This window comes from Phyllostomus discolor, chromosome 8, assembly GCF_004126475.2.
Source record: "Phyllostomus discolor isolate MPI-MPIP mPhyDis1 chromosome 8, mPhyDis1.pri.v3, whole genome shotgun sequence".
NCBI classification, from domain to species: domain Eukaryota; kingdom Metazoa; phylum Chordata; class Mammalia; order Chiroptera; family Phyllostomidae; genus Phyllostomus; species Phyllostomus discolor.
In genome coordinates this window covers 60,312,915-60,327,661 of record NC_040910.2, presented here as the reverse complement: position 1 = coordinate 60,327,661, position 14,747 = coordinate 60,312,915, and the positions used below count along the sequence as shown (strand labels likewise).

The following is a 14,747-nucleotide window of genomic DNA, read 5'->3' as shown; positions in this document are numbered from 1 at the left end:
ACAAACTCAACTAAAGTAGCACCAGATCATACCCATTTTAAAATCTGGATTGGCCCTGGCCAGGTAGCTCAGTTGGTTAGAGAGTTGTCCCAAAGCAGTAAGGTTATAGGATCAATCCTTGGTCAGGGCACAAAGAAGAATCAACCAAAGAATGCATCAATAAGTGGAAGAGCAAATCAATGTTTCTGTCTGTCTGTCTCTCTCTAGAAATCAATAAACATAAAAAATAAAACTGTATTAAGGCTCTGTGCAGAATTCCACTTGGCAGAAGTCTCCCAGCCTATACATGAAAGCACCTAGAGACCTCAACAGAACACAGTACATCCCAGGGACATGGGGGCTGCTCTCCCTCTTTGGCAGCCCCCATCTTGCTCACAGGCTAGTGTGAGGATGAAAACAAACACTTCTGTGTTCAAAATTAATTTTTAAAACTATCATTATTATCACGGCAAGCAAAGCACTGGGGAAGAGCAGCGGAGTAAAGGAGGAAAGGAAGGTTGTCCCAGGCTCACTGCAGACCCAGCAATGCTGTGAGGTTCCTATGCAGGGAAAACAGGCAGAGAGGAGGGCCTGGCTCAAGGCCATTTATCCAGAAACAGCAGAACTTAATGAAAACCCACATTTCCTGGACTCCCAAACCAACACACTTCCTACACTCCTGGGGCTCCCAGCGCCTACCATAACAGGCCTACTTCCATCCCCTGGAAGCTAAAACCATTAAGAAAAAAGTATGAAGGCCAAAGCATGGCCCAACGCATGACAGACTTTAAAGTAAATCTAAAAACAGGAGACTAATCTGTAAGATATCTCCTGATTCTCCATCGTGCCCCATCCTTCGAATATGAGGGTTCCCTGTGCCTGAGGAAGCTTCTCTGTCTCTCAACTAGGCACAGGGACTAGCAGGTCTAAAATTAGTTTAGTTCAACGACCTAGAAGACACAAGGGGAATTACTGGAATTGCCAGTCAGTCTGTGGCTACTGATACACCCAGGGGGTAGGCAAGATGCTGACAGTGCAGCCTGGCTCTTGGTGGGTGCCACTGGGCCATTCCCCCGTTGCACTCGGACAGTAGAGGCGGGCTGAGCCAGCCAAGCTAGACACAGCAAACAACAGGATAGCTGGGGAAAAGACTCCATCACTCTCCCAGAAGGCTTCTCACCTGTTCGAAAATCATAGTTCTGCCATTCAGAAGTTGAGCAACCCCACAAACCCCTGAGGCCTCCGTATCTCCATCTGTGCAATCCATGTTGTGGTGAGGACCACAGTAAAGATTGTGCCTAAAGAGCCAACACAAAGTGCTGGGCAGAGCGTGCTGCCCCTCCCCAACCCCCATGACAAGTAGGAAGGAGGCCAAGACGTTGCCCATCCTCCCAGAAGACATCTCTGACTCCCCAGGCCACATACAACATGACTAACAAGTGCATCACAGTATTTCATCTTCACATGCTCACGTGGGTCCCAACAGGCTGTGAGCTTCACCATGAGAGGGGTCTTCTTTTGACCGCAAGCCCTTTCCCTGCAGGTATGGACACAACAGCCACCATGGTTACCAATGAATCACATACACTGGGCTGTCTAGATAAGCTCCAAGTGGAGGGAAACACAGCCAGAGTTTAAAGCAGGGGTTCTCAAATATGAGTCGTTCCTAAAAAATCATAGGAAGTGGTTACTTAAACTGTGGACACACGGGCCTGCCCTCAGGAGATTCTCCTGCAAGGGAATGCCTGCACAATGATGTGATGAGAGAAGAGTGAGAGAACCTCAAAGACAGGTCCTAAAAGCAGTAGGGCTGAGCTACGAGGTCCCCTCTCCTCACTCTTCTATGGCCTTGGGTACCTGTGTCCTATTCAGGGGTTTCGTGGCCTAAATTTTTCCAAGAATAAAGTGGGCAAAGGTCCTGAGGTCAAAACAACCTCTGGGACTCTGTCCTAAAGGACGCAAACTGTCAAGGAGCCAGAGACTAACCTGTTAGCACTCACTGTCCTCTGAAGTGTTCAGACCAAGCTTACAGCTTCACACACGAGCACACACATCTTAGAGTAGCTACTCTGGCTGGACCTTCGCATCCTTTAGAACTGTCAAACCCACAGCTACTCCCCAAGAAAAGCACACACCACTTATGTGAGGAATCTAGAGAAGTCAAAATCAGACAGAAAGTAGAATGGGGTCTGCCAGGGGCTGCAGGGAAGGGGACTGGGGAGTTAGTGTTTAACAGGGACAATGTTTCAGTTTTACAAGATGAAAGGAATTCTGCAGATGGATGGGGTGATGGTTGCACAACATGAATGTGCTTAATGCCACAGAACTGTACTCTTAAAAATGATTAACATGGTCAATTCTGTTACATGTATTTTACCATAATTAGAAACAAAGGAGGCTCAGACCATCTTTTTGCCTGCTTCCAGGAGGGAAAAGGAAGAGAACATGAAAACAAGGGCCCCAGAACTTCACTGTGCAGTGTGCCCTGCCCATATCTCGGGGCCTGCTTCCCCTTGGGACTTGGTGTTTCTCTGGGAAAGCCTCCTACAGTGGCCTTTGGATTCTGAAGATGCTAGCATATTTGCCTTACATCAGTCCCCAAAAGCTCAAAAAGAAGTATCAGAATTTGGTAAAATAATGGGTGGATTGCAGGAGGGAAAACAAAAGTAGAGGATAAAGGCAGCAGTCTGAGTTCCCAGACCCCTCACTCTGCCCACGGCTGGAACACCAGAGGCCCAACCAGGGTGCTCAGGGTGCTTGTCTGTGAGGCTGTCCTGGGCCTACCACGCCTAAGCTTGCATTTGGGAAATTTCTCTTCCTTTTTTGGGAAAACTGCCTCTCCTCCACACCCACCAGTTATAGGGTACGTGGGTGTAGCAAGAAAAAAACTTCCCCCAAAAGCAAAAGTGACTCCCAAAAGGGTAGTCACAACCCAGAACCTTGTGGAAAAGGAAGGCAATAATTAGTTCCCAGAAGGTCCAAACCTAGTAGAAGACCCCAAGCAGAAAGGGCTCTCAAAGCAGCCCCTGAGGCAGGCACTTGCCCAGGGACTGAGGCCCATCCTCCTCCTGGGACTCCTGATACCCACAGTGACTGCTTTGTGCCCCTCTTGATCCTAGTAAAGGTGGCCCACACAAGTTCGCCCCACTTGGTTCTCTGGGGCCCTCTGGAGGGTGTTCTCCTTTCTGCTGAGGCACCATTAAAAACTGCATGCTCACAATACTCCTAATCCCTCTCCCAGAAGCACCCCTGCTCCCATCTTCTCAATCTGAAAGCAGCAATTCTGCAACTGTGCATTTACAAAGATGCCAAGTTCAACTGAACAAATATTGACTGGGCCTCTGCCATCTAAGCCCCAAGCCAGACAATGCAGAAAAATACCAAAAAATTATCAGGGGAACCCCAAAATGGGAGGGGGGCCACAATTTAGTTGGTAAGATAGCATTTAAATAAATTAAAACAAATAGTAATATTTTATAAAAGCGAAGTAACAATTTGAAAGGTATTGTAACTAAACATTAAGGGCAAAGTCCAACCGTTGAATGCTATGAAAGTTATTACATGCAGGTTAACTAGGGAGGTCCAGAGGACAGGACAGTGATGGAGCTCAGCTTGGTGGGAGTGGTAAAATCAGTGGTGGCTGCCAGCTGCTCAGAGCTGCTGCTCTTGGAGACCAGCACCAAGATGGGGCCATTACTCAGGTGTGACGGTCCAAGCATGCCACAGGAAATGGTACCTATGTGCTCCCTAGGTAAAAGCCATGCATAAGCAGTTCTGCTAGCCCTGTGGTCACCTGATATGCAGGGACACTCTATGGAAACCCCTCCATACCAGAAACAGGCCCACCCCTGTCCCCTGCCTGACACCTACGACACCAGCCAACTTCCCTCATTCCTAGAAAATCTGATGACTGAATCCTTCTGTACCTTTGAAGAATGGGGATGATAACAACTCATATTTTATTTTTAAAATATTTGAAAAATTTTAAAAAGTCACTGACAAGATCTCATAGGGTTTCTAAGCCTTGGCACTCTTGACATTTGCTGCCCGATCATTCTCTTGTGGGTGGAGTGGCTTGTTCTGTTGTGCAAACAGCATGTTTAGCAGCATCCCTGGCCTCCACCCACTAGAGACCAGTAGCAACCCCCTCCACCCCACACAGCTGTGAGAATCTGAGATGACTCCAGGCCATGCCAGGCCTTGGAGGCACTGTGGTCCCCAACTGAAGACCACAGCTTTAGGTACTCAAACAGAACACTTCCAGCATGGCTAGAATCCAGTCTGCACACACCCTGCCTGAAAGAACTTTCAGCTCCAGGTCTCAGGATCCTGCTGGCCAGGTGGAAGCAGGAGTCCAGGCTTCAGGAAAGCTGACCCTGGTTTGGAGCTCCAGGATCCTGATGATGCTCATCCAGTAAATGGCCGTGAAGAACAAGTCTTCATGCAAACCACTGGGGAACAGGAGTCTTCCTGTAAGCCACATGGCAGTGGCTGCTGATGCTAACCACTGAGCAGCTGGGCATGTGACTGCCCTCTTTACCCAGCCTCTTCCAAGTGCAATCCTAATGCTTCCTTGCAACTGTCCCCATACATAAGAGAAAATCCTTACCTGCCTAAAATGTTTTTTTAAGGTATTTCAAAACAACCACCACTGATTTTTTTCACCATCACAGAAATAATGCCACTATGTTCCCTGGAGGTGCAGTGTATCTGTACTGCCCACAGTTTGAGTAGATCAGCACTAACTCATGGGATCAATCCCTTAAGCTCCAAGGTCATCTGCCAAAAAGTCGTCCATGGCCCAAAACTCTCAGCTCTGGGTATTCCCCCAATGCCCTATGTACAGTTAAAGTTTTTCTTGAAGCTTCTTTCTTTCCTCCCGTCACTTAGCACAGCTCCACTTCTGCCCTAGCAGGGCATGAAATAATACCCAACCAACATCCAGGTTGCTGGGAGACCAAAATGTCCTTCAAGGTGTCAGTTCTCATGGCTCCATGGCTCTTGGGATGCAGCATGTGCAGTGCGTTTGTGCCGACACAAAGGCATCTCCAGTAGTCACCCTCTTTGTGCTTGTGAAACTGAGCTGAAGGGAATAATGAATTGTGTTGGACTCCAATTAGGCCCAAAGAAAGATTTCCTGACCAGAATAACTGATCTTCAAGGAAAGTCCATCCCAGCCTAAATATAATCCAGTGACATCTGAGGCTCCTTCTCTAATTATTAGTCTTTGCAGGACTTCAGAATAGGCCAGCCAGGCAGAAGGAGGACAAGTAAACCTCAAGGCTCTTAGCAGCCCAGCTCCCACCCCAGAGCTACTGCAGAAATGATAGCTAAGTATAACACACAGAAGCAGCACTCAGTTACCTCCATGTCTGCTTCCTTTCCTCAAAGAAAACGAGGGTCCAAGTGAAATCAGTGCCCCTGCTCCCACCGCCAGTAAGTTCTACTACCCTACTGGCATACACCTGCAATTCAGGTACCTCAAACTACTCTGGACCACACATGTTTCTATGGCAAAAATCCTCTGTGGCCCATCCACACTGAACAAATATGCTCACAGAAGAATGAGAAAGATGGAAGTTCTTTTTAAGAAGAAATCAGGAGATCTAAGATGGCGTCGGAGTAGGAAGGCGCAGATTTGGCTTTCCTCTGCTCAGGGGAGAGAGTCCTGACCGATCTTTGGAGTGGAAAGGCAAGCAACCAACATATTTCAGCATTTTTGAGAACGGAGGACCAAGGATTGTGGCAGAACCGAAAGAACAAAGAACAGATCGCTGCATCAAGGTAGGCTCCCGGGACAGGCGTGTGGTCCCGGGGCTGCAGCCCCAGGCCCGGGGGCCGCGGCTGGGTTTGCCGTAGGGTTAGTGGGAGAGAGCCAGGTCGGCTGCTCCCTCCCCAGCCGAGCAAGGTCTGGGCGGCTCTGGGAGGAGTCCAGGTGCTGGCGGGCACACCGGGTGGCGAGCAGCTTTGGAGGCGGTGAACGCCAGAGCCGAGTCGCGCTGCGGACCCGGACTCCCAGGGTCACCGTTCTGGCTGGAGCTTTGGCGGTGAGAGAAACCGGGCCACTGGAGAGCAGCGGGCTCGATCGGGAGGAATTTCCCAAGAGGAAGGAGTGAATGGACACAGACACTGTTTGGGGAATTCTCCTGAAGTGATCAGTGGCTCTGGCCTGTTTGCTCCCCAGCTGTGAGCGCGCAGGCTGCGGACAGGCCGCGCCCGCTCACCGGAGCCCGGGGAGCGCAGGTCGCGCCGGTCGTGCCGGGCGGCGGACGGGCCGCGGAGCCAGTGCGAACCCCACGGGCCTAAGAAGAAAAGCCAAACAAGTCATCCTTCAGACTGCCTCAGCCAGCAAGAGCAGAAAAACCAGTTTGGCCACTTTGAAATCAAGAGACTTTTTAATTTGATCCTATTTTTTTAACAATTTTTAATTTTTTAAGTTTTATTGTTTTTATTCTCTTTTGATTTCTTTTTCCTCTCTTACCTGATTTCTTGTTTTATTCCTTCCTCCTTCCTGTCCTCCAATTTTATCTCTTCTTCCTGCCTTCGTCTGCCTTTTCTATTTTTTTTCTTTTTTAAATTTTTTCCTAAATACCTACAAGTGAGACAAAATCCTGGATCGGTGAAAAGACCAAAGTTGAACCCAAAGAAGGGGCATCACAACAGCTGGGACAGTGAGATAAATGTCACTCTGCTATTACAGAGAACCTGCAAGTTATTGCATATTTGTATTATTATTATTTTTCCAGTGTTCCTACATCTTTTTTTTAACAATATTTTTATATCCCTCTTATTTTTGTATAGCCTGCTTTGCTAGGCTGGTTTTATTGTATGACCTGACAGCTTTCCCCTGATATCTCTTTCTATACCGTATTACTAATCTACTGTCCATTAACTCACCTGTGTCCTATCAACATACTACTCAATGTTCTGTACTCCATATCCTTATTACCTAGATTTCATAGATTCTGCCATATGAATGTTGCCATAATATTATTGTAAATAACTGCTGTTCCATGCAATTGTAATTACTTCACAACACCCCCCCCCGCCAGATCGTAGCCCATTTCAAAGTTTCCTGAACTCTATTACTGTAGTGGTTAACTCTATTCTCTCACACACTACACCTATTTACTATCCTTTACTCTCACCTTACCCCAGAATCTGACCGCCCACAACCTCTCTGCTTTATAGATCCAACTCACAATCCTTCCTCCCCCAACAAGAGTATTATCTTCTTTCCATCCTTTCTAAAAATCAGCTAGCTGGGTGGAAGACCACGGTTAACACTATACATAGTGAAAGGATCTCCTATATCTTCCCTACTTGCTACTACTGTAAATAGCATAGAATTCTCGGTTGCTGTCTTAAACCATTTTACCCTCCCCTCCATCTGATGACAAAAAAGAATAGGTGGAGGCGGTGAACACCAGGATACCCACTGGAAGAGGAAACCCAACAACTAAGGAACCATTAACAGATAACAGCAGAAGAAGGTGAAGGAGGGAGTAGTAACCACACAAACCTCAATCCAGGACTTATCTGGAAATACAACTAAACAGTAGAGACAGTACCCAATACAAGCAACTGAACAAGATTTCTTTAAACCTTGTACACATAGAAGACTCAGCTTCAACACAACCTGCCTTCACCAGCACAACAAAATACAGAAGTTGGTGGACAGAGTGACCCACATTTAACCAGCTGGCGGGAAGGAACCACCAAAGAAAGACTCAACAACAATCAGAACCCAAAGGCAAACACAAAGCCAACTTAAACAACAGCCCAAGACCAGCGAGCTTGGGGGGGTCAAGGAAACAGTACCACTGAAACTCACTGCTACTCTACTAAAGAAGTTCACATCATAAACCGAGGGAGCCAGAACAGATCAATATAAGAAGCTGAGGTGAACAAGAAGAGTCTCACAAACAATGGGAAGACAAAGAAATACTCCCCAAATGAAAGGAAAGGAGGAAGCCTCAAAAAGAATGCTAAATGAAACAGAGGCAATTCAACTATCAGATATTGAATTCAAAGCAGTGATTGTCAGGAAGCTCAATGAGCTCACAATGAGCTATGAGAAACTACAGGGAAGCTACAATGAACTCAATGAAAACTACATCAGCATAAAAAAGGAAATAGAAACTCTCAACAAGGGCCAAGAGGAAATGAAGAATACAATCTCTGAAATGAAGAACACAGTAGAAGGAATGAAAAGCAGGATCGATGAAGCAGAAGATCGGATCAGCGAGCTAGAGGACAAAATAGAAGAAAACACCCAGAAAGAGCAAGAAAGGGAAAAGAGGTTCAGAAAGAATGAAGAGGGATTAAGAGAAATGCAAGACAATATGAAACGTAATAATATCCGTATAATAGGGATACCAGAAGGAGAAGAAGAAGAACAAGGGATAGAAAACCTAGTTGAACAAGTGATGATGGAAAACTTCCCTAATTTGATGAGACAAAAAGTCACACAAATACAGGAAACACAGAGAGTCCCAATCAAGAGGAACCCAAGGAGGCCCGCCTCAAGACACATCATAATTAAAATGGCAAAATTTCAAGACAAAGAGAGAATCTTAAAGGCAGCAAGGGAGAAGAAGGAAGTAACATACAAGGGGGCCCCAATAAGGCTAACAGCTGACTTCTCAATGGAAACACTCCAAGCCAGAAGAGAATGGCAAGAAATAATCCAAGCAATGAGAACCAGAGGCCTGCAACCATGACTACTTTACCCAGCAAGGCTCTCAATTAAGATAGAAGGCCAAATAAGAAGCTTCTCAGACAAAAGAAGTCTAAAAGAATAAACCTCCACTAAACCAGCTCTGCAAGAGATGCTGAAGGGACTGCTTTAAGGAAAGAAAGGAAAAGAGAGAGTGAGAGAGGATCACACGTACATAAAAGGCAATGAATAAGTACTTATCAATAATAACCTTAAACGTAAATGGACTAAACGCTCCAATCAAAAGACATAGAATAGCTGATTGGATAAGAAAACATGACCCACACATATGCTGTCTACAAGAGACCCACCTCAGGATAAAAGATCTGCACAGGTTGAAAGTGAAGGGCTGGAAACAAATTTTCCAAGCAAATGGACAGGAGAAAAAAGCCGGGGTAGCAATACTCATATCTGACAAAATAGACTTCCAAAGAAGATCCATAAAGAGAGACCCAGAAGGTCATTTCATAATACTCAAGGGAAGAATTCACCAAGAAGACATAAACATAGTAAATATATATGCACCCAACATAGGAGCACCTAAATACATAAAGAAAATTTTAGAGGACTTCAAGAAAGATATGGACAGCAACACAATTATTGTGGGGGATTTTAACACCCCTCTATCAAAAATGGACAGATCTTCCAAACAAAACATCAACAAAGATATTGTGGCATTGAACAATACCCTAGACGAACTGGGCTTTACTGATATTTACAGAACCCTCCATCCCAAAGAAGCTAAATACACATTTTTTTCAAATGTACATGGAACATTTTCAAAGATTGACCACATGATAGGACACAAAACAAGCCTCAACAATTTCAAAAAAATTGAAATCATACCAAGCAATTTCTCGGATCACAAGGGACTGAAACTAGAAACCAACCCCAAGGAAAAAAACCCAAAACACTCAAATTCATGGAGATTAAACAGCATGCTATTAAACAATGAATGGGTCAAGAATGATATTAGGGAAGAAATCAAACGGTTTTTGGAAACAAATGAAAACGAACTCACAACAACCCAAAACTTATGGGACACAGCCAAGGCAGTCCTGAGAGGGAAGATCATAGCGATACAGGCCCACCTAAAAAAGTTAGAAACATTTCAAACAAACAACCTAACCCTACGTCTACAAGAACTCGAGGAACAACAACAAAGACAGCCCAGAGCACGCAGAAGGAAGGAAATAACCAAGATCAGAGCAGAATTAAATGACATAGAGACTAAAAGCACAATTCTAAAGATCAATGAATCCAAGAGTTGGTTCTTTGAAAAGATAAACAAAATCGACAGGCCTTTAAGCAGACTCATCAAGAAAAAAAGAGAGAAAACCCAAATAAACACAATCAAAAATGAAAGAGGAGAGATTACAACAGATACCACAGAAATACAAAGGATTGTAACAAATTACTACAAAGAGCTGTATGCCAAGAAATTTGAAAACCTAGATGAAATGGACAAATTTCTAGAAAAATATAACCTTCCAAAACTCAATAAAATGGAAGCAGAAAGCCTGAACAAACCAATAACAGCAAAAGAAATCGAAGCAGTAATCAAAAAACTCCCAACACACAAAAGCCCTGGACCAGATGGTTTCACAGGAGAATTCTACAAAGCATTTAAGGAAGAACTAACACCTATCCTTCACAGACTATTTCAAAAAATCCTAAAAGATGGAAGACTACCAAACTCTTTTTATGAGGCCAACATCATCTTAATCCCAAAACCAGATAAAGACACAACAAAGAAAGAAAACTACAGGCCAATATCGCTGATGAACATTGACGCTAAAATCCTCAACAAGATACTGGCAAACCGCATCCAACAGTACATTAAGAAGATCATACACCATGACCAAGTTGGATTCATTCCGGGTATGCAAGGATGGTACAATATACGCAAATCAGTAAATGTAATACATCACATAAACAAAAGCAAAGACAAAAACCACATGATCATATCAATAGATGCAGAAAAAGCATTTGATAAGGTACAGCACCCATTTATGATAAAAACACTCAGTAAAGTGGGAATAGAGGGAGCATTCCTCAACATAATAAAGGCCATATATGAGAAACCTACAGCCAACATTATACTCAATGGGCAAAAATTAAAATCTTTTCCACTAAGAACAGGAACAAGACAAGGATGCCCACTTTCACCACTTCTATTCAATATAGTACTGGAGGTTCTAGCCACAGCAATCAGACAAGAAAAAGAAATAAAAGGAATCCAAATCGGAAAGGAGGAAACAAAACTGTCACTGTTTGCAGATGACATGATAGTGTACATAGAAAATCCTATAGACTCCACCAAAAAACTGCTTGACCTAATAAATGAATTTGGTAAAACAGCGGGATACAAAGTCAATATCCAGAAATCAAAGGCATTTCTGTACGCCAACAACGAAACAGCAGAAGCAGAAATCAAGAAAAAAATCCCATTTGAAATAGCAAAAAGGAAAATAAAATACCTAGGAATAAACCTAACCAAAGAGGTAAAAGACCTGTATCCAGAAAACTACATAACACTGAGGAGAGAAATCAAGGAAGACACAAACAAATGGAAACATATACCGTGTTCATGGATTGGAAGAATTAATATCATTAAAATGTCCATACTACCAAAAGCAATCTACACATTCAATGCAATACCTATTAAAGTACCAATGGCATATTTCACAGACATAGAACAAACACTTCAAAAATTTATATAGAACCATAAACGACCCCGAATAGCTGCTGCAATTTTGAGAAAGAAGAGTAAAGTAGGGGGAATCACAATACCTGACAGTAAACTATACTACAAGGCCACTGTAATCAAAACAGCCTGGTACTGGCATAAAAACAGGCACATGGACCAATGGAACAGAACAGAGAGCCCAGAAATAAACCCAAGCCTCTACGGTCAATTAATATTTGACAAAGGAAGCAGCAACATAAAATGGAATAAAAATAGCCTCTTCAACAAATGGTGTTGGGAGAACTGGACAGCTACGTGCAAAAAAATGAAACTCGAGCACCAACTTACACTTTATACAAAAATAGATTCAAGGTGGATAAAAGACTTAAATATAAAGCGTGACACCATTAAAGTCCTAGAAGAGAACGTAGGTAGGAAAATCTCAGATATTTCACGCAGAAACTTTTTTACTGACTTGTCTCCTAGAGCAAGGGACATAAAGGAAAGAATAAACAAATGGGACCTCATCAAAATTAAAAGCTTTTGCACAGCTAAGGAAAACAGTATCAAAATAAAAAGAGAACCAACTGTATGGGAAAACATATTTGCTAATGATACCTCAGACAAGGGTTTAATCTCCAAAATATATAAAGAACTTACATGACTCCACTCTAAGAAGACAAGTAACCCAATTAAAAAATGGGCAAAGGACTTGAACAGACACTTCTCCAAGGAGGACATACAGAAAATTCAAAGACACATGAAGCGATGTTCAATATCGCTAGCCATCAGAGAGATGCAGATTAAAACCACAATGAGATACCACTTCACACCAGTCAGAATGGCCATCATAAACAAAGCAACAAACAACAAGTGTTGGAGAGGATGTGGAGAAACGGGGTCCCTAGTGCACTGTTGGTGGGACTGCAGACTGGTACAACCATTATGGAAAGCAGTTTGGAACTTCCTCAGAAAACTAAAAATGGATCTGCCTTTTGACCCAGCAATTCCATTGCTGGGACTCTATCCTAAGAACACTAAAACACCAATACAAAAGAACCTTTGCACCCCAATGTTCATAGCAGCACAATTTACAATAGCTAGGTGCTGGAAGCAACCTAGATGCCCATCAGTAAATGAATGGATCAAAAAACTATGGTACATTTACACAATGGAATTCTATGCAGCAGAAAGAAAGAAGGAGCTCATACCCTTTGCAACAGCATGGATGGAGCTGGAAAGCATTATGCTAAGTGAAACAAGCCAGGCAGTGAAAGACAAATACCACATGATATCACCTTTAACAGGAATCTAAACAACAAAACAAAACAAAACAAAAAACTAGCAAAATATAACCAAAGACACTGAAATAGGGGATAGTCTCACAGTGGCCAGAGGGGAGAGAAGAGGGATTTTCAGGGGGGAATGGGTAGGGATTACAGGAACAAATTTGGAGGACATATGGACAAAAACTAGGGGTGGGGGTAATGGGGGGAAGGGGGGAGGTTTGGGTGGAGGGGCTGGAACGGGAGTAGGGGGGAGAAAACTGTACTTGAACAATGATTGAAATAAAAAAAAAAAAAGATTAAAAATACTAAAAAAAAAAAAATCAATGAGGTGATAGTTAATAAAGGATTAGGTGTCATACTTATTAATTCCATACATAGATAACATACCCATTAATTTACCCCAGAAATAAATTAGAGAAAGCATCAAAATGCAAAAACTAGCCCTGGCTTGTGTGGTTCATGGATTGAGTGCTGGCCTGTGAACCAAAGGGTCACAGGTTTGATTCCTAGTCAGGGCACATGCCTGGCATGCAGGCCAGGTTCCCAGCTGGGGGCACGTGACAGGCAACCACACACTGATGTTTCTCTCCATTTCTTTCTCCCTCTCTCCAGAAATAAATAAAATCCCCCTTTCTCTAGAAATAAATATCTTTTTTTAAAAACAAGCAAAAATCAGGATGCATGTGTGGAAATGGACCCATCTGTGGCCTATTCCCCTATTAGCTGTAATAACCACCCTAAAAGTCCAAGGGCACAGTCTCTGAGGTCCTTGGGGGATGGTGGAGGGAGTGGGGGAGAGGCAGGGACAGTCATCTCTGCTCACACTTCCAGAACATGCTTTTACCCTTGAAGCAAAGAAATGAACTCTGGGTGGGATGGGGCCAACATATTTTACATGGTGTGACTAGATTTTATAGGATAATCCCAATTTAAAAATGCAGTCCAAATGAATGCATAAATACTCACATACTCAAGTAGAACCAGAAAAGGTGCTCAAATCATCCACCTTCAACTCTTTGTAAAGCTTGGAATTTGCTTATGCCTTAGAAAAGTTAGGAGACCAATCTTCTTTAGAGGAAAAAATGAGGATACCAAATGGGTGGAAAAAGAAAAGCCAGAACATTCTGCCTGATTGGTTTTCGAGTTTGCATCTGGACCAAGAGCCATAGTCATCCAGCCCAGGAAGCGGGAAGCAAACCAGGTGGGTGGCAGGGCAGGAAGGAGCCTGTATGCCCTGGCTTAGAGACCAGAAGAACAATGACAACCAGCAGGCCTCTGCAAAGCAATTGGATGTGCAGAAACAATAATAGAACTGAGAGGCAGTTTTAGGACTACAGCAGGGGAAGGCATGTGTGTTCAACTTCCACATGCACACCCAGGGCCAGCCCCCGATCTGCCCCTGCAGGTCCATAGCCTGTTTCCCTTCTAATTAGGAATGCTATTGCCAAGACCAACCCCTGTTAGCCTTGGACAGATGGACTTCCTCCCTCATTACTTAACTCTCACCCATGACCACTGAAGATGTCTCAAACCAAAGGTCTGGGTTTTGAAGGGTCATCTTTATCAGTTGTCATAAGTTCTTCAAAAATTCTGGGTTCCAAAAGAGAAGTCCAAGTGAGAGCACACAGATGCTGTACTCACAGATGATGCAAATGCAGCCCCAAAGCAGTGGCCTGGAGAAGACAGAAATGGTGAGTGGGCAGAGGAGAACACTCACCATCTCATCCAGGGCGTAGCGCAGGAGTCCGTGTTCATACAGGATAAAGAACCGCCGCTGCCACTTCTGTAAAGGAACCCAGAGTAAAAGTTTAGGAGGGTTCTGGCCCTGATCTCCATGTGCTAAGTCCCTGAGTCTGCCAAACCTGTATCTAAAGAACTCTGATTCCACAGCTTCCATTTCTGAGGCAGATGGCAGGAAAAGAAGGACCCAAGGCAGAAGAATGGTGATTTATTAGCCAGGACTGGGTCAGAGGAGAGGCCCAAGCCACACAGTGTGTTTCCACATAAGTTATTCAGATTTAACAAGGTGCCTAGTTTATTTTAATTTGCAAGTTCCTCAGGAACAGTGACG

At 43.9% G+C, this 14,747-nt stretch overlaps 1 protein-coding gene across 9 annotated transcripts in view; it reads right to left on the bottom strand.

The window, feature by feature from the left end:
* The window catches only part of LOC114515066 (myosin phosphatase Rho interacting protein), a 172,466-nt gene that overhangs the window by 119,469 nt on the left and 38,250 nt on the right, over nucleotides 1-14,747 (bottom strand). For 8 of the 9 annotated variants that reach the window (XM_036032830.1, XM_036032832.1, XM_036032829.1 and 5 more), the window contains exon 3: nucleotides 14,394-14,459. The exons of the other annotated variant lie outside the window; for it this stretch is intronic. In XM_036032830.1, coding sequence (XP_035888723.1) covers nucleotides 14,394-14,459 — 66 coding nt within the window. The remainder of the gene's footprint in view (nucleotides 1-14,393; nucleotides 14,460-14,747) is intronic. 9 annotated transcript variants of the gene reach the window in all.